The following is a 26,656-nucleotide window of genomic DNA, read 5'->3' as shown; positions in this document are numbered from 1 at the left end:
GCTGCTTATATGCATTAATTCATTTGAGTAAATACTCTTACATTTTAGCTTAGGAAACCAAAACTTTAGTAGGAGTTATTAAGTTTTACAAGATCAGATCATTAAAAGGTAGCATAGTTGTGCTTTGAACCCAGGCTGTCTGATTCCCAGAGTACCATTTCTCACTGCTGTGCTATTACTGGCGTTTCAGTTAATAGCCAGATAAAATAGAGCAAGATAAAATAGGAAGGGTTTACTGTTATTGTTATAGAATCAATAAATTTTTACTTCATCTAACACTGTTGAAATAAAATCAGTCTTATGTCTTGATAATTATATTTCTTTTTAAAAAATATTTATTTGTTTCTTTTTGGCTGTGTTGGGTCTTCGTTGCTGTGCGTGGGCTTTCTCTAGTTACAGCGAGCGTGGGCTACCCTTTGTTAGAGTGTGTGGCCGTCTCATTGCGCTGGCTTCTCTTGTTGTGGAGCATGGGCTCTAGGCGCACAGGCTTCAGTAGTTGCAGCACACGGGCTCAGTAGTTGTGCCTCGTGGGTTCTAGAGCGCAGGCTCAGTACTTGTGACGCATTGGCTTAGTTGCTCTGCGGCATGTGGGATATTCCCGGACCAGGGTTTGAACCCATGTCCCCTGCATTGACAGGAGGATTCTTAACCACTGTGCCACCAGGGAAGTCCCAGTAATTATATTTCTTATGTTGGGTCTTCTTTGCATATGTCTACTTAGTTTGCAGCTTTGTTTTAGTAACTTATTAAGTGAAATTTTTTTTTCCTTTTTCAGTTTGGTAATTCTATTATCAACATACCTCTAAAACGTCGCAAAGTGATTTCTCAAGAAACTTTAGTTGATCCTGTATCTTTAAGCTGCCAAAGTTCCTTTGATAGCGTAATTTTAAACTGTCGAAGTATACGAGTAGGAACACTCTGCCGACTATTAATAGAGCCTGTAATTGTAAGTACCTTCTAAGCTCTTTACTGTACCAGTTATAAGATTCAAAATTTCATGGCTAAGGCTAATATGTAATATTTTAAAATTTATAAGTTAAAATATTTAATAGAATATTAAAATTATTTCAAGACTTCAGATTGCTTAGGAATATATAAACAATTGTAAATTGCTACTCACCATAAAAATTACTGGGTAAAAAATTTATCATATATACTCCAATAAAATTTTTTTTTAATTTATCATGATGTAATATTCAAGGTAGTACGTATTCATCATGGGAAGATGCTTGTTCTCACTGAGTTAGAATTACCCTCCAGTGTGTTATCGTTTTATTCTCATGCTAGCTCAATGCATGAAAAGAGTATTTTAAAGAACTGTGTGAGAGAAAGAAGAATCCAAAAGCTTTGTGGTCTGCAGAAAAATGTCTTGTAACATAGCGACTCCTAGAAATAGATTAGTGGACTACAGTGGCCACTCAAGAGGCATTGTGGTTTTGAACTAGTTCAGTGTCCATAAAGCCCAAAGGACTTTCTATAGTCCCTTTATCTTACCTGTCATACCTGTCTCCTTATTACTCTACTACCACCAATCCAATTCAAATGTATATTTTCTATTAAAATTTTAACATAATCTCCTTAACCTGCCTTCTAAGTCATAATTTTTCTTCTTTCTAATGTATCCTATACATTGTTGGTAGGTTAATCTTCCTACAGCACTGTACTTATTTTGTAAAAGCCTTTATTTTAAATGTCTTAACTTGGTGTCCCTGACTATTTCCAACTATGTTTTCAGCAAAGGCTGGCTTCATTCTCAGTATTGTAAAGGCCAGATAGAGGAATGCAGTACATGGATCAGTTTTTCTGCCTTATGTGGGCTAAATCCCAAATAACATGTCATTTAGGGTGTTTGTAGCAAAATCTTCAGAAATCTATGATTGTTACTAACATATCTTATTTTTTAGTTTTGTTTAGATTTTATCAAGATACAGCTAGAAGGTAAGCTGTTTTATATCCTACTGCTCACTAAAGCTTTGTTTACACTAAAACACTTTAATGGAATAAAAAATTAAATGATATTCTTAGAATTCATTAAGATGGTTAGTTATTACATACATCTTAACAAAAGGCATTATACCTTAATAGTATAATTTCATACTATAACATCACAAAAGCTATGTTTAATTTTTTAAGTATGCTTCATTAGAATCCTCTTTCCATCTGGGAAAAAATGTAGATACTTCTTTAAGATCAAAGATTTTCCTTCATTTCCCACTAGAGTTACTGTTTACAGAGTATAATAAATATGTACTTAACTTTAAAATTGTACTTCCTTACAGTTTCCTCCATTCATGATTTTGCCCTCTTGAGAATTGATTCCTTTTCCATTTCCATTTGTTTTTCTCCAGAACCAGAAAAGGAACCTGTAGGGATTACTTTAAATACCTCTGATCTAACAAAATGTGAGTGGTGTAATGTCCGAAAATTACCAGTAGTGTTTCTTCAGACGACAGCAGCAGTTTATCAGAAGCTGAGCATGCAACTGCAGATGAACATGGAGGATAAAGTCCAGAATCACTGTAAAGGAATAAGTAAGTTAACAAGTAAGTTATGTAGAGCAAATATAGTAATACATACAATACATTGTTTAGCAGAATGTGAGTTGACTTTGATAGATACCTTAGATGTATCTTAACTACAATCCTTACAGTGACCTTGTAAGATAGATATTACTTTTCTCATTTTATAGGTGAGGAAAAGTCCACAGAAAGTGGAAGTTCTGAAGATAAAACCCGGGTTTACCCATGTAGAAGGTTTTCAAAATGGGTTAAAATTCAAAAGATATATACTCTTTATTTTAACACTGTATGATCTGAATAAAATGAGTTTTTTGTTTGCTTTGTTTTGTTTAAATGTACTGATAGGAGTTCTAACGGTAAATCAGTGATCAATCTGGAAACCTTGAAACTTAGCCTGATTAGGAAGTTTGAACGTTCATCGAACAGGTCTTCAATCCTCTACAATAAATCAGTGTGGTTCTCCATTTTGTTTCCCTTCCCCTCTAACGTTTGTGGTTATAGCATGACTAGTTGTAAAATATTTTTCCTCAGTAATTGCTGCTTCAGCTTAATGATGAGTAAATGATAGCTACTATTAAAGTTGCAAGAGTTGGCACATTAGTGAATAGCAGTTTTTACAGTTAAATCTAGATATACCAATTCACTTGGCAGTTTCTTATTTGTGTTTGACAAAAATGTTAACTGATTATATATTTAAAACTAATATATTTGGATTCTATTAGATGAAATAAATTAGTTACATCTATGGATAGATTTGTTCTTGAGCTGCTGTAGAGTAATGTGTTCTGGTTCCTTTCTTTTAATAACTTAGGTGACATTGTTAGGTGACACTGTCATTGGTCTTTATTCTAGTATTGTATATCCACTGTATGCCAAACAGTGCTTTGAACATTTATACCAGGATTTCTGGTGATACTCTTGGAAATAACTTGTTGTTACTCTTTTTCTAGTATATGTTTACTTATTTTTTTTCCTTTATACTTACAGTTATATTGATTTCTTTTCAGACTTGGAAGAACAATACATAATTCTAATTTTTCAAAATGGCCTTGATCCTCAGACAAATATGGTATTTGAAAATATCATTACTGACATTGGTATAAAGAATAATGTGTCAAATTTTTTTGCGAAAATTCCCTTTGATGAAGCCAATAGCAGACTTGTTGCCTGTACAAGAACATGTGAAGAGAGCAGCAAAGGAAGTTGTGTGCAGAAAGAAAACAAAATTAAAAATGTAATTACATTTTTTAATGTTTTTAATGTAATTTTAAATGGTACCTTTAAAGGGAAATGTGTTTCATTATCATACTGCTCATTTGGAGTTAGATCCTTTTAATTCCATTTCAGAATTATTTGCTTTTATATGTGATTTGTAAACTACCTTGTGTCGAAATATTAATGGTGGTGGATTATTTGTGACACAAATTGTAATTGGTACAAGTCTCAGGAGCATTTTATCGGTACAAGTCTCAGAAGCATTTTTATTTTAGTTCCTTTCCGCATTCTGTTCTTATCTTTACTTTTTGTCTCCTTTTCTTTTTCTCTCATCCTGTTTTCTTTTTCCTTCACTCTCAACATACATATACGTACAGTGCTACATTCAAATCGATTGTTACTCTGTTTCTTAAATTTGCTATTGGTTCCCAGTGGTGACATTGGCTTCAGTACAAATAAAGGAATTTTGGTCCCTGATGTATTGTCCATTTATGTGTAACATGTGCCTACATGGTTGAAAACTTGGAAAGGAAGAATGTATACCGTTTGATTCTGACTCTCAACAATTCTAGAATAACTAATTCTAGAATAACGGATTATGTAGTAGGTGACTCTGAAGCTACCTGAATCGAAGGCTGAAGTACTACTGTAACACATAATATACTGTTAATCAATATGACTTACCTACCACAGCAACTGAAGTTTGCTGACAATTTATTAGAAATATTAAATCTTTCATCTGCCTACAAATTTGGAAATAGGGCTGGCTATCCAAGGCATATTATTGGTGAAGTTGAGCAAGGCTTCACCAGAAAAGAGCTATTGACACAGTTAGTGGGTTGAAGAAAAGAATAGAAGGAGGAAGGGGAACCATTCCCCTTCTTTTGCAGAATTGGCTACAGGAGATAATGCCAGAGGAAGAAAAGAGCAGCTGGAGCCCTAAGGCAGCTGTGATGGACTCAGATTTCAATGGAAGGCTCTTTTCTTTAAGGATTCCTTGATTCTGGAGAACTGAAGCTCAGTGGACTGTGTTCCCTGAGCCTCTGCTCCCATATTCCATGGATTGCCTGAGCTTAGGTAGACCTACACTCCTAGAAGAAAAAAACACTATCTGTTCTTTGGATTTTACTAACATAATCTAATTTAATATGGATGGTTGAGATCTTAGGATACTGGAAAACCAGTTACAAAAATTGGAAGAGTATCACTGTTCTGGAAGCTACAGATAAAAAGAAAGTTGACCCTAGTTTTGCCTATTTCTTATTTTTAATCTTTTTAAATTGAAAAGCATTCTTGCCTTGTACTTTTTTTATTGAAAATGTTTCAAATTGATTTTGTGAATTGATAATTTAATTTTCTTTACCAGGTGTCCCTTGAATCTAAAATACAACTTAAAAACAAACATGAATTCCAGTTTTTTGATGATGAGGAAACTGGAGAGAGCCACACCATCTTCATGGGCCTTGCAGAAAAGTGAGAGGATTCCTTTACATTTGCAACACTCTTAAGTTTCTTCTCTGTTTTATTACATTTTGGTTATATGCATACCTATTTCTGTTTGTTGGCTTATTTTTTAAAATTTTGTTACAGATTGATAGTGTATCCACCACCTCCAGCTAAGGGAGGCATCTCCGTTACTAATGAGGACCTGCATTGTCTAAGTGAAGGAGAATTTTTAAATGATGTTATTATAGACTTTTATTTGAAGTAAGTTAAATTTCTCCTAGACCTTTAGCAAATTTTTAACATTTTATAATGTATACATGTATTTTCTAGAGTCAGAATTGTTTGGATTTTGAATTCCATCACTGCCACTTACTGTATGACATCTGAAAAGTTATTTAATGTCTCTGTGAATGTTTCTTCATTTTAAAAATGGGAAAAATAATATCTAAAAGGATCATGAGAATTAAATAAGATATACATTTCAAGTGGTAGGAAAAATACCTGGCACATGCAAAGTGATCATAAATGATAGCTTATTTTATTATCAGTGTTGTAGTATTTAAAGCATCTAAAATTGTTACTACCCTAGGTTAGGTAATAATTTGTTGAGCAAGGACAAAAGTATGATTTCACTCGTTTCCTTCAATAAATGTTCACCAAGTGCCAACTTTGTGGCAGGTACTGTGTTAAAAGTTTATGATTTTATAGGGAACACGAATGTGGGATTAAAGTATTGGCAGAAGCATTAACATGGTACAAACATATCAGAAAAAGAAAGCTTCATTCTCTCTGGGGGTTGGGAAATACGAGGAATCAAGAAGCTCTCCTAGAAGGGCTTATGTCATGACCCAGAATACACATAACATATACACGTACATGAATACATGTATGTGTAATGTGTTTATACATGTATAAATTTGTATGTGTTTACTGCTTTGTTTTATAAGATGGATGTGTGTATGAAACAAAACAGAACTTAACTATCAGTGTGTTTAGTGCTCTCCAGTATTTTCTAGTTTATTCAAATGTATATCAGAAGACAATATTTTTTTTAAAAAACTGGTTGTTAAAAGCTGTTGGAGGGACTCCCCTGGTGGTGCAGTGGTTAAGAATCCACCTGCCAATGCAGGGGACACGGGCTCAAGCCCTGGTCCGGGAAGATCCCACATGGCTTGGAGCAACTAAGCGCATGCACCACAAACTACTGAGCCTGTGGTCTAGAGCCCACGAACCACAGCTACTGAGCCTGTGCACCACAACTACTGAAGCCCGGGTGCCTAGAGCCTGTGCTCCACAGCAAGAGAAGCCACCACAACGAGAAGCCCTCACACCGTAACTAGAGAAAGCCCACGTGCAGCAACGAAGACCCAATGCAGCCAAAAATAAATTAATTAAAAAAAGATGTGTTCTCTTAATCCTAATGTATACTACCTTAACAAACCAAGCTACTGAAAAATCTTAAGTGATTGTGTAGAACAGTGCTGCCGTTATTGGATAAAGTGGTGTTCTGTGAATGTCAGCTAGGTCATGTTGTGCTAGTGCTATTCAAATGGTCTTTGTCCTTACTGATGTTCCACCTACTTGTTCTGTAATTATTGAGAAAGTCGTTGATCTCCAACTACAGTTATTGATTTGTCTATTTCTCCTTATGTATTTTGAAGCTCTCTTGTTAGGTACATACATGTTTATGTCTTCTTGGAGAATCAACCCCTTTATCATTACATAATGTTCCTGTTTATTCTTGATAATCTCCTTGTTTTTAATCCTACTTTGTTCAAAATTAATATAGCTACTCCAGCTTTCTTTTGGTTTGTGTTTGCTGATGCATGATGTATGTTTCTTCACCCTTTTACTTTTAACCTGTTTAAGTCTTTATGTTTAAAATGTCTTTGTTTTTGAAAGCACATAGTTGGATCTAAAAAATAAATTGAACTCCTGTGTTTTGTTTATATTTTAGTTTATTCTATTTCATACTTAAATCTATATTTTTTACATTACAATAGAGATTTTATAGTCTTTTTTTATTCTTTTGGATTCTTTATATATTTTCAGGAGGCCCCTTGACATCATATAGTTAAACTTTAGAGCAAATTTTATACAGTAAACTTACATTATCTACAAGTTCTGCCTTTCTGATGCAAATCTATTCCAAATAAGATAGAAAATCGAACAAAATCCATGATTTTTTTTTTTTTTTTTTTTTTTTGCGGCTCGCTGGCCTCTCACTGCTGTGGTGTCTCCCGTTGCGGAGCACAGGCTCCGGACGCGCAGGCTCAGCGGCCATGGCTCACGGGCCCAGCCGCTCCGCGGCATGTGGGATCTTCCAGGAACGGAGCACGAACCCGTGTCCCCTGCATCGGCAGGTGGACTCTCAACCACTGCGCCACCAGGGAAGCCCAAAATCCATGATTTTTAAAAAATCTTTGTTTATATTCATCTCATGACATTCTTAGAAGTGAATTAAGAAGAGGAAACTTCTTTTTAAAGATTTATTATTTTATTTATTTTTGGTTGTGTCAGGTCTTAGTTGTGGCACATGGGATCTTCATCAAGGCATGCAGGATATTTTGTTGCAGCATGCAGGCTTTTCGTTGCGGCTCACGGGTTTCTCTCTAGTTGTGGCTTGTGGGTTTTCTCTCTCTAGTTGTGACGTGCAGGCTCCAGAGCACGTGGGCTCTGTAGTTTGCGGCACACGGGCTCTCTAGTTGAGGTGCACAAGCTCAGTAGTTGTGGCACACAGGCTTAGTTGCCCTGAGGCATGTGGGATCTTAGTTCCCTGACCAGGGATCGAACCCGTGTCCCCTGCATTGTAAGGCAGATTCTTTACCACTGAGCCACCAGAGAAGTCCCGAAAAGAGGAAACTTTTTTAAACTTCACTATTAAAAATAAGTAATTTGAGTTGCTACCAGAACTGCTCATTCTTTTCCATTTCTAACTCTACAAGTTAGAAACAAACCTTTAAACAGTTTGCCAGAATTATAAAAAGTAGAAGGGCATTGCCTCTAGAGAATGTTAATAAAATGCAGGGAAAAAGAATAATAAAAACTATTTTCAAAACCTTAAAATCATCTTCTAACTTCATCCTGTAACTAAATGTCATGATTGAATTGTTAGATTGTCTGCTTTATAAAATAGCAGGTGAACAGCTTCACCATGACATCCAATATTTAAATGATTTATACAGAAAGAAAAAAACGAAAGAAATCCCAAAATGAAAGAAATTCCCAAGAGTTTTTTTTGTAATAAACTTGGATTTTCCCTTTAATTCTAAAATAAGAGACTTAGTTGTTTTAATTAAAATTAATAGTTCTAATACATGTACATAAAAAGACCCAGAACTATATATAGTCACAGAAATGCTTATGGATCTATATTAGATTAGAAAGACAAAACTAGTTTTTTAAATTAAAAGGCTTTTTGAAGTTTTGTTTTTTCACTTTTAAGTCCTTAATTCCTCTAGGATTTGTTACGCTAAGATAACATAGTTGCACAGGTCTGTTTTCGGGGCTGTATAGTTTGTTCCGTTGGCCGTGCACCTATCCCTGCATCAGTACCACACTGCCACGATTAGTGTTACTTTATTCTTGTTATCTGTAATAGAAAGGCAAGCTCTCCGCCATATTTTTCTTCACAAATGTTTTGGATATGCTTGACCTTCTGATTCTTTCAGATAAACTTTGGAATCAGCCCATCAGATTCCTTTTTTTTTTGCGGTACGCAGGCCTCTCACTGCTGTGGCCTCTCCCGTTGCGGAGCGCAGGCTCCGGACGCGCAGGCTCAGCGGCCATGGCCCACGGGCCCAGCCACTCCGCGGCATTGTGGGATCTTCCCGGACCGGGGCACGAACCCGTGTCCCCTGCATCGGCAGGCGGACTCTGAACCAGTGCGCCACCAGGGAAGTCCCAGATTCCATTTTTAAAGTCCTTTTGAGATTTTGATTGTAATTGCACAGAATCAGTGATTGTGCACTGGGGGCACTTTGGGCATTTTGGTCCTCACAAAAGGAAGGGATGCGTGCCGATACCATCTGTGGGTAGAGGCCAGAGGTAAGGCCAAGCACCCTACGCTGCACGGGACACCCCCCACAGCAAAGCATCATCTGGCTTAAAATGTCAGCGGCGCCAGCTTGAGGAACCCTCCGCGAAATTTATGCAATTTGGAGACAACTGATACGTAACATTTTTGAGGATTTCAACAAGAAATATATTTTGCCCGTATAGCCAGACATCTTGCTAAAGCTCTTTTATTTCTAGTATGTCTGTAGATCTTTTTAAGTTTTCTGTATGAAAATCCTTTTATCTTCAAATAAATTTCTTTCTTTCATTTACAAAAATAAAGCATGGATTTGTTTCTATATGAAGTAGAGTCCATTTTCTTAAATCACCAGTAACTTTCTTTTTTAAGTTGAACTATCCCTTTTTTTATTCAATTCAGTTTACAAAATAGCCATTGTAGTTTGTAATGGTAAAAGCAGCATGGTTCACCCATTATGGTGTAGTCCCTAAATTCAAGTCCAGTTCACTACATTCTCTGTTTTGAATATAGATGCAGAATTCAGCGATTCATTTAAACTGTGTCATGAGGTGATTCACATATCTTTTGTCGGGGCACACTGAGTTGCCCTGAAGCAAGCAATCTGTAAGTTAGGTCCTTTTCATCAGAACTTGAGCTTTAGAATTATCAAATATTATGACAGAAGTGACAGGTCTCAAAGATGTGCCTTCTGGGTACTTGCTCTTTCTGTGTAAGGTTTCACAAGGCTTTCATACTCTCCTCATTTTAATAAGATGAATATGGTCATAAGCTTGAATTTGCATAGCTCCTTTGAGGGAGTTTGGAGCATAAATAATTAAATTTAATATATCATAATTTCTCTGTAATATAAACCATTTCTATTTGTCTTGATATAGACCTATAGGAAAAAACAACTAAGGCAAGGAAAAATTAGAACTGATGTAAGATCACTTTAAAGAGTCATTGTTATAACCTCACCACTGTACAGATTCTGTTTTATAAAAAGCAGTTTATGGCTAGTCATGGTTTATTAACTGTTTAAAACAAAATAAACATAAAACTAACAGCTTTATTGACGTACAGAGCACATACCATACAATTCACCCATTTAAAGTGTATAATTCAGTGGTTTTTAGTGTGTTCAGACAGTTGTGCAACCATCACCATAATCGATATTAGAACATTTTCACCCCCTACAGATCCTCAATACCCATTAGCAGTGGCTCCCCATTTCCCCAGCCCACCCCAGCTCTAAGCAACCACCAGTCTCCTTGCTATCTCTGGATTTGCATATTCTGAGCATTTCATATACATGGAATCATACAATATGTGGACTTTTGTGACTAGCTTCTTTCACTTAGCATAACATTTTCACGGTTCTTCTATGTTACAGCATGTATCAGAACTTCATTTTTTTAAATATATTTTTTGCTGCATTGGGTCTTCGTTGCTGCACGTGGGCTTTCTCTAGTTGCGGCGAACGGGGGCCACTCCTCGTTGTGGTGCACGGGCTTATTGCAGTGGCTTCTCTTGTTGCAGAGCACAAGCTCTAGGTGCATGGGCTTCAGTAGTTGCAGCATGTGGGCTCAGTAGTTGTGGCACGTGGGCTCAGTAGCTGTGGCTTGCAGGCTCTAGAGCAAAGGCTCAGTAGTTGTGGCACGTGGGCTTAGTTGTTCCGCGGTGTGTGGGATCTTCCCGGACCAGGGCTCAAACCCGTGCCGCCTGCATTGGCAGGCGGATTCTTAACCACTGTGCCACCAGGGAAGTCCTTCATTTCTTTTTATTGCCAAATAATATTCCATTGTATGGATATATCACATTTTCCATTCATCGGTGATGAGCATTTCTGTCATTTCTATTTTTGGGGTATGATAAATAATGTTTCTATGAATGTTCATAGAAGATTAGATCTTTCAAATCCTAGTTTTACTCTCAAACACCACTTATTACCTACAAATAATCTGATAGTAATCATTGTCTAGAATATGAAATAAATTTTGTTTATGACTTCTTTCAGTTTAAAGGAGTAGAGATTGATGGTGGCTAAATAGATATTTGATCACTGTTTTTAGTGTAAACTGTTAAATTCATTCTATTTGGAATTACTTTTTATGAAACAGATATTTGGTGCTTGAAAAATTGAAGAAAGAAGAAGCTGACCGAATTCATGTATTCAGTTCTTTCTTCTATAAACGCCTTAATCAGAGAGAGAGGAGAAATCTTCATGAAACAACTAATCTGTCGTAAGTCAAGCTTTTTGAAAATATTTAACAGATGTAGTAAGTCACTTAAGTTTAACTTAGAAAAAATCGCTTATTTGTATTAAAGCAACATTTTTTACTTCCATTCTCAATTAGCAAAATTAATATAATTTATAATAGTCTAAAACTCCAAGAATACCTGGAATTCATAAAAGTTTTAGGTCTGATATCTAGATCAGTATTTCCCAAATATATCTGATAGTTTAAAAAAGAAAAATTACTTGAATACTTATTAAATACCGATTGCTCTGTTTTACCCCAGATGTTCCATCCATAATAGCTAACAGAGGAACCTGTGAATCTGTAATTTTAATAAGTTCTTTGGATAATTCTTCTCAGACAAGTTAAGGAAACAACATTCTACATATGAGGCCTGAGTTATTTCTAATGCCTCTCCATATAGTGACTGCATCCAGCTCTAATACTTGCTGGCAATTGGTCACAAGATACACACAAAGAGTTGGAACATTTTTTGTCATAAGTGCTGTTACATGTCTTGAATTGATGGCTGCTGTGCATAATATTAATAATATTTTCTACTATTCCAGTGATCCCTGATTTTGCTTCTTAGAGTTGATGGTAGTGGTTGGTTTTGATCAGTGCTGGTTCTGTCCTGTTTCACCAGCTGTAAGATAGTGCTCACTTTTCCTGCTCTCTTCTCCTCAGTTCTTATAGGTCATGGTCTGATATGCTTCTCGATATCGTTGCTAAAACCAGTTCTGCAACAATAAAAATAGTAGCTCTGATCCACCCTAGTAAGTAGTAGGAGGAATTAAATAATCTCTTTCTTCCAGGTTCAGGGACGGGCAGTTTCCCATCTTCCCAGCTCCATCTCAGATGTTCTGCTTTCTTCTCACAACTTGTTAAATCATACAACTGATCTATTAACATCTCAATCTTTGTAATGTATAAATTGCTGCTTAGAGGCAGAAACACTAGAAACACTTCAAAAGCTTGATAGTTTCTCTCTTGTCTTACAGGATACAGCAGAAGCGACATGGAAGAGTAAAAACATGGACCCGGCATGTAGATATTTTTGAAAAGGATTTTATTTTTGTACCCCTTAATGAAGCGTGAGTAAGAATTTCCTTTATGTTAATATGATGGCAGTTTTTAGCAGATGTGTTTTTGAGGTGAATAATTCATCCATTTTTTAACTTCTTTCTGAAATTTGTTGTATATATTGACACTCATATTCTTTATTTTATGGAAATTAATATACTTTTCCAGTGAATCATATAAGATACTGAATTTTACAGACACTAGATAAGAGATCTTTCTAATTTCATTTTATTCATCAATGTAGAATAATGTCATCTTTTAAAAATGGTGCTTGTGGTCTAGCAGACATCCTATATAGAAAAGACTGCTATGTACAGAATGGTGATTAGCTCACACAGAATAATTTGAATCTTTAGTTTAAGGTACACTTTGGCTCTTAATCGAAAAGAAGAAAAGGTGGCTGGATTTATGTCATTTGCTCACTGAAAACCATGTTTACCACTTACAGCTATTTTCTAAGTAAATGGGGGTGGTAAACATTTTGTGTTTTTCTCCCCTAGTGACTAGAGAGGCATAGATGTATAGGATAGTCTTATTATACAATTTAAACTTGAGAGTTTTTCTATTTCATTTTTTAATTTTCCTGTGTCCTCCAGCCAAAGACCTCCAGGAATACCCCTGTAGTTGGACAACTTGGGTTTAGTACTTGCCTCAAGGGAGAACACACAACATGGGCGACTATGGATCCTCTCAGTAAAAGTGTATTTGAAAGAGGCAGTAAAAGAATTTGGGCTTTGGTTTGGTGGAAGGTCTAAGGAAGCAGTGGTTTGTTTGGATAAAGAAGTTGCATTCGCTCATTTAGCAAAAAAAGTATATTTGGTATTTTGAGGGGTTGCATTGTGATCTTATATTTGTCTCTGCTGAGACAAATTATGAAATGGCCTTACTTTGTCTCATTTTATCATGGTTGCAGAGTAACCTTATCTGAGGTTGGTATTCTGTAAGATTGTTTATTTCTAATAAGCCTGTTTGTGCCAAGCTATTTTCTGAATGTGCTCTTTTTTCCCCACTATAAAAAACAAATTCACTCTATAGTATAATCAAATCCTATTTATTTATAATCATGCTTTAATCATAAAACCTGTGCCCTCTAATTAGCCCGGTCAAAGATAGGTAGACTAGGTTAAAACATTGGTTATAGCTGTAAAGCCCACCTTCTTCAAAGATATATATTTGAGTCAAACATAGTATCATAAAAAAATTTTAAACTAAGTTTAAAACTAATCTTTAATTTCTTCATTTTCCTCAAAGTAGTTTCTTGACATTAATTTGTCATATAAAGTAGCAAGTGAGCTGCCCACTAGGCCAAAGGGAGGATATACATAGGAAGCCATTTGTCAGAAATTAATTATAAAAATTTAAAATAAAAGTATAATTTTAGGTACACACAGTTTAGCAATAGAGGCATATCCCTCTTAGTCACAGCATCTGATGTGGTTGGAAGCTACATTCAGTGCTTTTAGTCGTCTTGGTGAAAGGTAGAGGATGAACAAAGGTACAGCATTAGTGAAGTGTTCACCAAGAGAACTGTGCTGTTTGTAGGTGAAAGAATAGCTTCCAGATCATGGGTTTTTTTTTTTTTTAAGAGATAAAGCTAATTAGATTAGTTAGGCTGCTATGTATTTGTCATCTATTTTATTTTTAATTTTCTTTGTGGCGGTAATTTCTTTAAGCTAAAAGTTTATAAGCTGTTTGTTAAAAATTGTAGCAATTGACAAGGAGCAGAAATTAGATATTTGGATCTAATTCATCTTAAGATAAGCGAAATTACCTGTTTTAGCCTCTTCTCCCACTGATGGCTTAAGGTCAAGGTAGCTGATATTAAAAGGGATCATAAAAGCAAAACCCTGGCTCCTGGCTCTTAGAGGTTGAAAGTGACCTCAGATGCATCTGATTCAGCTTTCTCTTTTCAGCTAGGTGAAGGAAGATTTTTTTCCAAGTTTTTAGGTGAGGCAACAGAAAAACTATGGCTTATCCATATTGTTATAGCTGAAAAATGTTTAAAACTGTGATAGACGTAGGTTTCAGCTATAGGTTGAGAGTCACTGTATTATACAATATTTAATCAATTTTCAAAACACATATTTTCACATTATAACCTTTATGAAGTTGAGATGTGACTTACAATCAGCTGTGTCTTAGAATTGATGAAGTGAGAAAGATGGTGTGCTGCTCTTCTCCTAGCCTCACCTGACCTAAGTCCTTGGGATCCTGAAGATTAATAATTAAGAAGAGGAGAGAGGCATTCCTCTATCTGGCCTTTTCAATACTGAGAATGAATCCAGCATCTGTGACCTTTTCTACTCATACTGTCTGATGAAGAGACAGACAGTGCTGTTTCTTAGTAGTACCTTGGGGGAATTTAATATTTTACAGAAACAGAATATAGAATAACTTTTATCTATGTCAACATTAATTTTTCATTCAGCAAATATCTACTGAACACCCTACTCTGTGACATATATTGAGCTCAGCTAATAAATTATCTGACATCTATAGCCTGTTCATTGTATCTCAGCACATAACACTGTGCCTAGCTAATTGTAAGCCCTTAATAAAAATAATTAAATTAATGAATATTACCCACTTTTAGCTGTACAGCATCTTACTCATGGCTTATATCCTACTGCTGGGACCTGTATTACCTGAATTCAGCTCTATCATGAGTACCCACTTGATAGCTGGAATTCTACTAATACTTGGAATTCTGTGATGATGATTAGATTAGATGTATTATTTCAATTTAGTGTATTTTATTTTAGTATAGCATGAGACAAGAATTATTTAATGTTTTCAATATTAAGAAGTTCCTACCTCATTAATAAGAAAAACACAGACATAAAATTTTTTAAAAGCTATTACTTACAATATTTAGAAAATGTTCAAAATTGTAAAGTCTAATTAGACTTCTGAAGACATTTTAATCTTGAGGCTAGATAGTATTTGTCCTTGGCATAAATAGGGCAAAGGAAAGGTAAATGGGAATGATGAATTGCAGTGATGTAATTTATATTTTGTCAAATTGCCTGGAAAACAATGAATTTTTCATTCCAAAAGCAAGAAAATGTTCAAAGGATTGTTTGCAAAAGTGAACGCAGGCTATGTAATTCTGACAAAAATTATGTTATTACAAAAATTATGTTATTTTTGAATAGACATTGTATTCTGTTAATGAATCAATGATCCTATGAACAAGTGGATTAATTTGAGAATTGAAAAAATTGGGCATTCTTAATAAATTTGTTTATAAAACCTTTAGAAAAAAGATTTAATATTTATTGCCAAATATAATAAATTTTTCTAATAATATATTCAGTAGTTTCATTTGTTTTTTACAGTGCACACTGGTTTTTGGCTGTTGTTTGTTTCCCTGGTTTGGAAAAACCAAAGTATGAACCTAATCCTCATTACCATGAAAATACAGTCACGCAAAAATGTTCAACTGTAGAGGACAGTTGTATTTCTTCACCTTCAGCCAGTGAAATGGACAGTTATTCTCAAAACTCTGCTGCCAAGCCTGTAATTAAGAAGATGCTAAACAGAAAGCATTGCGTAGCTGTAATTGATTCAAATAATGAACAGGAAGAAAGTGACCCTCGTTATCGGAGAAACCTTAGCAGTGTGAAATGTAGTCTGAAAAAAATAAATCATACTGCAAGTGAAAATGAAGAATCGAATAAAGGAGAATCTGCATGCCAGAAAGTTGTTGATAGGACTAAAAGTGAGAGTGGCCTACAGAATGAATATTTAAGTTCTATGCACCATACAGGTATGTTTCTAAATGTTTTAAAAAATCAAAGAATTAGAATAAGTTGGAATTTTTAGAAATAGGATTAAGATTTCAGGGCACACTTTTTTTTTAAGTCAGGTTTATTGAGGTATAATTTACTTACAGTAACGTTCACTCATAAGTATAGCTCAGTGAGCTTTGATAAATGTATAGTCATGTAGTCACTACAACAATCAAGATTTAGAACCTTTCCGTTACTCAAAAAAATTCCCTTGTGCCCCCTTTATAGTGAGTCTCCTCCCCTCACCCTTACAGAGAATGAAGTTTTAAAATTATAGTACAAGGTCTGCATTTTCCATTTATAGGAACTTGGACTTATATTTATTTTGTAGGAAATTATTCAGCATAAACAGTAGTTGCAGTTTTAGATCTGTTAAGGCAAATTAGTTCGATCTTCTCAGGTTACAGATGGGCAGTTGAGATCAAGGGGCAAGAGGCAGAAATTTCTCCTCCAAATAGCTGTTGACATTCAAATTAAAAGCTAGTTTCTGTTCCTCACTCTCCTTCATGATTTTCAGTGGGAGAAAGGGCACTGGTCCAACCTCTGCTTTTTTATTTCCCTTCACTTCTAATAAATTGTTTTATTCCTTGAATCAGGTCCATATTTCTAGCACTTGTTATAGAAATCTAAGGTTTCTCTTCAAATACTTAAATTATATATCAAGTCAGCTGCATAATTTCCACTTCAACCCCAAAGTCTACTTCATAAACCCATAATATGCTATGTATATAGGATAGCAAACTTAATAAACTATGAGTATATCTAATACATTTTCTTGCGAGGAGAAAACTCAGTATAAGGCATAGAAGAAATTATGTGAACTCAGTAAGAAAGTTGAGTCCCAACTTTCAAAAGTTGAACTCAAAAGTTCAAGAAAAAGTTGTGAATGCTCAACATACTCTACTTCTACCAGCCTGTATTATTTTAGGAAGTCAGAAAGGTGTTGGCTGCGCTCTTACAAAAATATTTTTTGTTTGACATACTCAGCTGCATGAAGCTGACATTAGCCGTATGTGTTGGTCTTTGTGCCCTTTAGGGGGTATAAGATAAAAGGCAGAAGGGGGAAATGTAGCAGATAAAGCAAAAAAGTATATCGAAAGCCAAGCAGATAAATACAGTTGACCCTTGAACAACATGGGGTTTAGGGTTGCTGACCCTCTGACAATCAAAAATCCACCTCTAACTTTATAGTCAGCCATTCGTGTCATACCACAGTTTCACATCCACAGATTCGCATCCCTGGATTCAACCAACCTCAGATTGTGTAGTACTGTACTACGTTTTTATTGAAAAGAAATCCATGTGTGGGTGGGCCAGTGCGGTTCAGACCTGTGTTGTTCAAGGGTCAACTGCACTTCCTTTTCTAGCTGACTTTCAAGTCTGTTTCAGCAGGCAGGAAGTGGAATGAAGATTAAGCGAAGTACGTAATCACCAAGTTCTGACTAATTTTTTTCAGTTTTAGTATTTTAATACTTGAATAGAAAAAAAAAAAGGCAGTGAATAGCCACGTTAGAGATTAATTACCATTTTGCTAAACAGAAAGCATTGTGTAGATGGGCACTCTGAAGATTAAGCCTTCAAGGCAGTGTGCACTGTTTCTCATTGCCTTTAAAACAAAGTCCTGGAGGTGGGATAAATTGGGATTTATTTTGGACACATACACACTACTATATATAAAACAGATAACTAATAAGGACCTACTGTACAGCACAGGGAACTCTACACAATACTCTGTGATGGCCTATATGGGAAAAGAATCTAATAAAGAGTGGATATATGTATTTATATAACAGATTCACTTTGCTGTAAACCTGAAACTAACACAACATTGTAAATCAATTATACCCCATTAAAAATAAAAAAAGAAAACAACAAAATCCTGCCAGTTAGTACATGAGAAGATGCTGGACATCATTAGTCATGAAGGAAATGTAAGTCAAAACCACAAAGAGATGCCTCTTCATAGCCCTGACAGCATGGCTAGAATCAGAAAGTCAGATACTAACAGGTGTTGGTGAGGATGTGCGGAAATTGAGGCCTTCATATATCATTAGTGGGAATGTAAAATGGTACAGCTTGCTTTGGGAGACAGTTTTGACAGTTCCTCAAAACGTTAAACATAGAGTTATCATGTGATCCAGCAGTTCCACACCTAGATAATTACCCAAGAGAAATAAAAACATATGTCCACACAAAAACTTGGGCATGAACATTTATAGCAGCATTATTCATAATAGCCAAATGGTAGACACAATCCAGATGTTCATCAGCTGACAAATGGATAATCAAAACATGATACGTCCATCCAATGGAATATTATTAGGCCATAAAAAGAAACGAAGGAGTGATACATGCTACATAGATGAAACTTGAAAGCATGCTAAGTAGTCATAGAAGACCTCATATTATGTGATTCCATTTGTATGAAATCTCCCAGGAAAATCTGTAGAGTGAGTTAATGGCTGCTTAGGGCTGGTTGCGGGTATGGGACAGGAGTATGGGGAGAAGGGAGTGATAGCTGAAGTGTACAGAGTTTTTGTTTGTTTTTTGTGGGGTTTTTTCAGATTTAAAACATTTTGAAAATGTTTTAAAGTTGACACCAGGGATGGTTGCACATAGTATTTGTAAATATACCAAAAACTACTTACATGTACACTTTAAATGGGTGAATTGTATGTGAATTATATCTCCACAGAACATTTTTTAAGTTCCTTTTTGATCAGTAATTTCATACAGTTTAATGTGAATTCAAGTTTAAAAAATGAATTAAAGTGCATGTCTTAGAGCAATGGGACAAACAAAGCCTTAGGACTTCCTTCATATACACAAACCCCAGAAATTCCTGGTGGCTCTCTCTACAAGTTAATGTTCTAGTTGAGAAATAACCTGTTAAATTTGAGTAAATATACCCATAAATCCTAATGGAGACCAAAGTAAAGAATATCTGTTGTATGTAGTTTGCCCTTTTATAATATCTGTTTATTCTTCTATTAAAAATTATAGTTTGTGCATTTGTTTTGTTTTGTTTTTAGTATGTGTGTAACTTTATCGACTATATCTTCCTTAAAGGAAATTAATTTACCTTTATTGTGTGTGATACACTGGCATTTTTCTATTCAATGCTTATCTTAATCCAATGACCATAGTGTCCCACAGTTTGAAAAATGGTTCTCTAGAATGGGTCTGTATTTTTCAGGAACGAGCTCTCATATCTTTCATCAGATGTTTCCAAGGCATCACTCACCCAAAAGTACATTGAATTAGAGTGCTCTCTAGAGGAGCCTTTACTGCCTTGGAGAGGATGGCTAAGCCGTCTATCCTAGATAAAATAATGACGTATCAGAAATGAGGATAAGGAGAGCTTGTAAAAATTTTTGTGATTATGATTAATATCTTAGTGATCTGTTTCTATTTGGTCTGGGAGTATTGTTGACAGGACTTAAATAAAACATTTAACATAATTTTAACCATTGAACATGTACAGAGTGTTGACTGATGTCGGTTGACATGCTGCAGTAAATAAGGAGTTGTATCTTGCCACGGGGATTAGGTTTTTAAGGTCAACTGTAGGAGAATAATGTCTGTTATCACTACTTTGATTTGGTGTTTTTTCAGTTGGGCACCATTTGAAGTAGTTGTCTTGCTCTGTATGGTACATGAAAACTGTGTATTTTTTAACTCTAGAATCACGCTTGGTTTGGCATCTTCAAGTGATCTCACTATGTGAGAAAAGCTCAGGAAATGGGACTGATTGGGAGAACAGCTGATTGAGTTATTGCCTCTCAATTTATACTAGGGCATTTGTTTACTGAATGAAATAGTTGAAGAAATTGACTACACTATTTAAATTACTTTTCTCCTTTTTTGCAGTGCACACGTATTTCATTTGTATAAGGTTCATGTTTATATGACACAGTTTCTGTGTAATAGATAGGTATAGACAGGAATACTTTGCTACAAAAATAACTTGATTGTAGTGACTAGCTCTTAACTGCCTGAGGATTTGGACAAGTTTTATTTAAATATAGGTGTTCTTGCTTCAAGAAAGCATAAAAATACAGACTTTTGAAAGAGAAATTGAAAAGGTTATTCTTTGCGTGCTTTATTATTTCAAATAGTATGTTTTCGATCACAACGTTTGGACTTTCATATATGTTAAATGTATTTTTCCAGGAGCACTTTTATCTTGCTGTTTTCCCATCCTATCTTGCTTATATTAGTATTCTTTTGCCCTTTTAATAACTTGTACCAAAATAAGTTAAATCCTGTTTAAAATACCTTGAAGTCATGCTTTTAAAAACTTGGAAATGGTATGCTCTATAATAAACAATATTTGTATATTTGGCATCAAAGTTCCTGCTCAGTTTTCATTATTTTCTGGTAAATCTTCTGTTTCTTTAAGAAAATCATTGATTTTTAAGGATTTAGATTCTTGAAACAGACCTTTAAAAGAATTCATTTCAAATATTTCTACGAGTCATTTATTTTCATACTGCCCAGCACCTACGTTGGCTTGTGTCATTTTATTTTGTTGAAAAGTCTATGAATATAACCAAACATGAAGGAAAAATATACAGAGTTGAGGAACTCATCCATAACTACTATCCTAGCATAATTATTTTCATTTTTGTATTTTTTTAAATTATTTGTGCAAAAGCAAGCCTGTTTTACTTTGTTTTAATCATGTTTTTTTAACTTGTATAATTTTCCATATTTTCACAATTTTAATTTCTCTAGTGTACACAGTATTTCATTTTATGTTCTACGTTTGCTAACCATTCCTGTTATTGAACAATTGAGTTGTTTTCAAACTATTGTAGCTTCTGTTACTAAAGATACCTAGCATACGTAGCACAAAATCTTTATATATATATACATGTATTTAAATATACATAAATATTTAATAATATAATTGATACCTAGTGTTTAAAGTTTAATAAATTTTAGGGTCTGAGTAGTAGAAACAACTCTGTAGATGACATAATCCAGGTTTTTCACTTAAAAGTAACTTATTTTATACTTGTGATATTTACATGCTAAGATTTTGTATTCGTAATTACTATGCAATTAATTACTAGCATTAATTTTAACATCATGTACTATAAGTTCTGTGTGTGTTCTTTTTAAAAATTATGTAATGTTTCTTATTGATACAGATGGCTTAAGCAAAATCAGACTAAACTACAGTGATGAATCAGCTGAAGGTAGTAAAATGCTTGAAGATGAACTCATCGACTTCTCAGAAGATCAGGATAACCAGGTGAAACCTAACGCTTGGCAAAAAGTTCTAGTGTTTTATATAATTAAAAATTTCCCTGGGCTTTCCCTGGTGGCGCAGTGGTTGAGACTCTGCCTACCGATGCAGGGGATGCGGGTTCGTGCCCCGGTCCGGGAAGATCCCACATGCCGCCGAGCGGCTGGGCCCATGAGCCATGGCTGCTGAGCCTACGCGTCCGGAGCCTGTGCTCCGCAACAGGAGAGGCCACAACAGTGAGAGGCCTGCGTACAGAAAAAAAAAAAAAAAAAAAAAGTTTTTCTTTAGATTTTTATAGGCGATTACTTCAAACGGTTAACTCATGCCTTCTGTACTTGGATCTCATCTCACAACACAAATTTGGTTTTCAGTTCAGAAGTTGCCGGGATAGATGTATGAACGTTGTTTCATTTTTTGTTTTGGGGTTTTTGTTTGTTTGTTTAGTTTGCCATTGAGGACTAAACTAATATCACCCACCGTGGAAAGTTTCCATGTGAAATGGATCCTCCCGCCGCGACCCAGCGACCGCCCACCACCCCTACCGCACCCCTTTCCGTTGCTCTTTTAAAGCATTTGTGCGCCGTGCTTAACCTTCGGTCTTACTTAACACTCAGGAGGCAAGTGTTCACGTTTTCGATTATGTGGTGTGTGGTGCACGAACACAGCAGAATTACACTATTTTTACCACCTGTCTAATGATTTTTTCTTTCATCTAATCTGCTGTATATGCATCATGGCAGGAGCAGATCATGTTTAGTTAAAATTAACGTAGGTCGATTCTCATATTTCCTTAGAGTCTTATTTGCCCTAATAAGCTTTATTAACACCAAGAATAAAGTATATTTTTGAAAATATTTTATAACTTCAGTTAAACAGGCATTTTCTACTGACAGAAAAGCTTATTCCATTTCCTTTTTCTGCCTCTTCCTTAGTTGTTAAGACAAACTTTGAGTTTATCTAGTAGTAAAGATAACTTTGTACTGCACCATTTTTCCTTTTTGCTCAATCCTCTTGTGAACAAAAAACATTTTTGTGATGTCCCTTGGTCTACTGTGCGTGGCTATGAAATACAGTTTTTCTTTCTAATATATACAGACACATATCTGGATTACATTCAAGGTTTATAATGAGCACTTCATATGCTCGTTTTTGGTCATAGCAGTTACGTGAACTAGTTAATCTAACCGTGTATTACTACTATTATCATTCCTACTGTTGACTGTTTCATTCAAAAGGTTGCCAGAAGCTTTCCCACAGGACAAAAAAAGCTTTGTTTTACATTCAAGGTAATCAGTAGAATAAGACACACTATCATAAAGCTGTCTTCTGTCATGTGAAGTGGGTAAAGGGTTTTGTCAAGTAAAACAGTGTTTCCAAAAACCTTTAAATGTTTCTGATAAGAAAAAAATTTTTGTGTGAAAAGATGATAAATATAAGTCATTCATGTCCTATTGTGAAAACAGTTGTTTTAGCCAACAAATTAAATTTTTGTAAAAATACCTAAAATCAGAGCCATAATGTTTGACTAGAGAAGAATCAGTCATGGTATACTTCGTCTTTAAAAATTTAGATTGAGTAAATAGATGTAACAAGTTTTCTTAGACCTCTGATTGATGGTTTCTTTCATTAAGATGCCTGTGTTGTAGTGTTACATCATTGGAATTGAGTGACGTAACACATTTTCTAATGTCTGATCACCTAAACAGAAAAATATTTTTTTACATATTTGCTACAAGGATTTTTATCCTCAATAGTGCTATTTTGTTACGTTATTAGTAATTTAGATTGTATATTTTCAATACTAACAGTAGGCTCTCTTTTACAGGATGACAGCAGTGATGATGGATTCCTTGCCGATGACAACTGCAATTCTGAAATAGGACAGTGGCATTTAAAACCTACTATCTGTAAACAGTAAGCATTAACCGTACATCTTGCAAACTACATGATAGTTTTTTTTTTTTAACTGTTACTCTTTTTTTTTTTTTAATTTTACTTATTTTTGGCTGGATTGGGTCTTCATTGCTGTGCGCGTGCTTTCTTTAGTTGCGGAGAGCAGGGGCTGCTCTTCGTTGCGGTTCGCAGGCTTCTCATTGCACATGGGCTCTAGATGTGTGGGCTCAGTAGTTGTGGCGCACGGGCTTAGTTGCTCCGTGGCATGTGGGATCTCCCCAGACCAGGGCTTAAACCCATGTCCCCTGCATTGGTAGGCGGATTCTTAAACCACCGCGCCACCAGGGAAGACCCTACATGATAATTTTTATTCACGTACCCTCTTAGAATAAAACATTAACCATACTGTTTTAATTAAAACAGGTATTTAAGCAAAAATCACAGAAGCTTTCAGAGTCAGTGAGGAAAATTAGGTCCTGCCCAATGTCCAAGGTTTGAGTTGGGAAGAATGGAAATTATTTCAGTTCTCCATTTGCCCATTTTCCATGTCTGTGCGTGTGCATAGAAAACCACTACTCCTTTTGGATATATAGTGATTTGGAGCAGGAAAGGACAAAGAATGTCATTCAAATTCACGTCAGTAACATGGGAATTGGAGTTTACACTGGTTCCATAGCTACTGTGTGAAGGCTGTGGAGTGACTTAAGGCAGTCCTAAGGGACATGTTCCAGGTGGGAAACCCAGGGAATTCCCTGGCAGTCCAGTGGTTAGGATTCTGCGCTCTCACTGCTGAGGGCGTGGGTTCAATCCCTGGTTGGGGAACTAAGATCCCGCAAGCCGTGGTGCAGAAAAAAAAAAAAAAAAAAACAACAAAGAAACAGATGGAAACCCCAAATTGAGAGTGAGTCTATTTTGGTTCTCAGAAGTACATGTTCTGAGATCTTGCCAGGGTCTGCAGACTTCTTAGGCGATGAAGTAGTACTTATTTCTAGACTTCATCTCTTTTGACTTTTTGTAGGAAATCTTGTCTGAAACTCCATTAATAGCATTTGAAAAGCAAACTTCATTTATAAAGGAAAACATAGAGACCTAGAGCAGTTGAGAGATTTTTTCCAAATCCCATAAAATGATAGCCAGGAAGAACCTAGATCTTTAATCATTTCAGGACTTTTTGCACTACATTAGACTTCCACACTTACTTGGGTTTAACAACAAAATTTTAAAAGTTGAGTATTATTTATACTGAGTGTTCTGAAGTGGAACCTCGCCCAAAACACTGGATTCTAAACTAATTCTTTTATGTGAAGATCACCTGGGTTTTTTTATCTAAAATAGATTTTAGTTAAAAATGGGATTATTTTTCTTCTACTTTTGCATGGTCTCACTTTTGGTAATTTGGAATATGCAGATGTTCAAATTTTCAGAATTGTTTTGACTTTCTACTAAATTTTTAAGTGTTTTTAGGAACTTTGGTGAACTATATTCATAACTTAGATATGATTAAATTATTACTCTTTAATTCAGTATTTAATATAACCATGGATAGTTAAGTATTATTAGGGTGTTATCCGCCCCCCCCAGCAAGCTTTACTGAGTCATACAAAGTGAATTTTTAAGGTTTGAAATTTTATTGTTAATGTACATCTTTTTATGCCTTTTAAACATTATAAAGTATTAATATTTGGTCATTTCTACCGTATAGACCTTGTATCCTACTGATGGACTCACTCAGAGGGCCTTCTCGGTCAAATGTTGTAAAAATTCTAAGAGAGTAAGTTCAAAACTCTACCTGTACTTTGTATTCTGGTGGGAATGAGGAACTATGTATATTTATATGTATGTATTCTTACTATATACACATCATTGCAGGTATTTAGAAGTGGAGTGGGAAGTTAAAAAAGGATGCAAAAGAAGTTTTTCCAAAGATGTTATGAAAGGCTCTAATCCAAAAGTACCCCAGCAAAACAACTTCAGTGATTGTGGTGTATACGTATTGCAGTATGTAGAGAGCTTTTTTGAGGTGGGTTTCAGTTTGTTGGATCTGATTTAATAAATAATAAAATGGTGTGTTTGATCTCATGTTAGTGTAAAAATCACAGTAAGCAAATATTTTGAAGAGATTGAAAACTGTTGTTTCAAAAATTATTCCAAGGAGCAAAGACTCTTAAATTGGAGAGTTTTTAAGGCATAAAATAAAAATGACCATACTCCATCAAATCCAAGGCTTGTTGACCTCATTACTCATCACTAATCAGTTCCTCTCCACTGGCTCTTTCTGCCTTATGAAATCTCTCCCATGATTCGGGCTATATCTTTTACCTTCTTTTCTCCCCTTCACAGATATATTTCTGGACAAGTGTTTATATTCATTGTCTTCATTTCCACGAATCCTATTTGCTTCTCAAATCTCTATAATCCGGCTTGACCCTCACCCTTATATTGGAATTGTTCCTGACCTCGCAGCACCGTTTGACACTGTTTTATTCCTTCCACATAATACGTTCTTCCTTTGACTTCAGAGGTACAATACCACGCACACCTCCCTTGGATATTCTTTTTTTTTTTTTTAACATCTTTATTGGAGTATAATTGCTTTACATTGTTGTGTTAGTTTCTGCTTTATAACAAGGTGAATCAGCTATACATATACATATATCCCCATATCTCCTCCCTCTTGCATCTCCCTCCCACCCTCCCTATCCCACCCCTCTAAGTGGTCACAAAGCACCGAGCTGATCTCCCTGTGCCATGCGGCTGCTTCCCACTAGCTATCTGTTTTACGTTTGGTAGTGTATATATGTCCATGCCACTCTCTCACTTCGTCCCAGCTTACCCTTCCCCCTCCTTGTGTCCTCAAGTCCATTCTCTGCGTCTGCGTCTTTATTCTTGTCCTTGCCCCTAGGTTCTGCAGAACCTTTTTTTTTTTTAGATTCCATATATATATGTGTTAGCATACAGTATTTGTTTTTCTCTTTCTAACTTACTTCACTCTGTATGACAGACGCTAGGTCCATCCACCTCACTACAAATAACTCAATTTCATTTCTTTTTATGGCTGAGTAATATTCCATTGTATATATGTGCCACATCTTCTTTATCCATTCATCTGTCGATGGACACTTAGATTGCTTCCATGTCCTGGCTATTGTAAATAGAGCTACAGTGAACATTGTGGTACATGACTTTTTGAATTATAGTTT

The 26,656-nt window shown here is 35.4% G+C and overlaps 1 protein-coding gene across 1 annotated transcript in view; it reads left to right on the top strand.

The window, feature by feature from the left end:
* Positions 1 to 26,656, top strand: part of SENP6 (SUMO specific peptidase 6) — a 101,502-nt gene that overhangs the window by 71,854 nt on the left and 2,992 nt on the right. The window contains exons 11-23 of the mRNA XM_065888734.1: positions 776 to 946; positions 1,905 to 1,938; positions 2,349 to 2,543; positions 3,527 to 3,753; positions 5,101 to 5,207; positions 5,325 to 5,441; positions 11,316 to 11,438; positions 12,437 to 12,529; positions 15,857 to 16,287; positions 21,466 to 21,569; positions 23,389 to 23,477; positions 25,159 to 25,227; positions 25,326 to 25,476. Of these exons, the coding sequence (XP_065744806.1) occupies positions 776 to 946; positions 1,905 to 1,938; positions 2,349 to 2,543; positions 3,527 to 3,753; positions 5,101 to 5,207; positions 5,325 to 5,441; positions 11,316 to 11,438; positions 12,437 to 12,529; positions 15,857 to 16,287; positions 21,466 to 21,569; positions 23,389 to 23,477; positions 25,159 to 25,227; positions 25,326 to 25,476 (1,911 nt within the window). The remainder of the gene's footprint in view (positions 1 to 775; positions 947 to 1,904; positions 1,939 to 2,348; positions 2,544 to 3,526; positions 3,754 to 5,100; positions 5,208 to 5,324; positions 5,442 to 11,315; positions 11,439 to 12,436; positions 12,530 to 15,856; positions 16,288 to 21,465; positions 21,570 to 23,388; positions 23,478 to 25,158; positions 25,228 to 25,325; positions 25,477 to 26,656) is intronic.

This window comes from Phocoena phocoena, chromosome 12 (genome assembly GCF_963924675.1).
Source record: "Phocoena phocoena chromosome 12, mPhoPho1.1, whole genome shotgun sequence".
Taxonomy (NCBI): Eukaryota; Metazoa; Chordata; class Mammalia; order Artiodactyla; family Phocoenidae; genus Phocoena; species Phocoena phocoena.
Note: the sequence above shows the minus strand (reverse complement) of the source record. Positions and strands in the feature narration are given on the sequence as shown.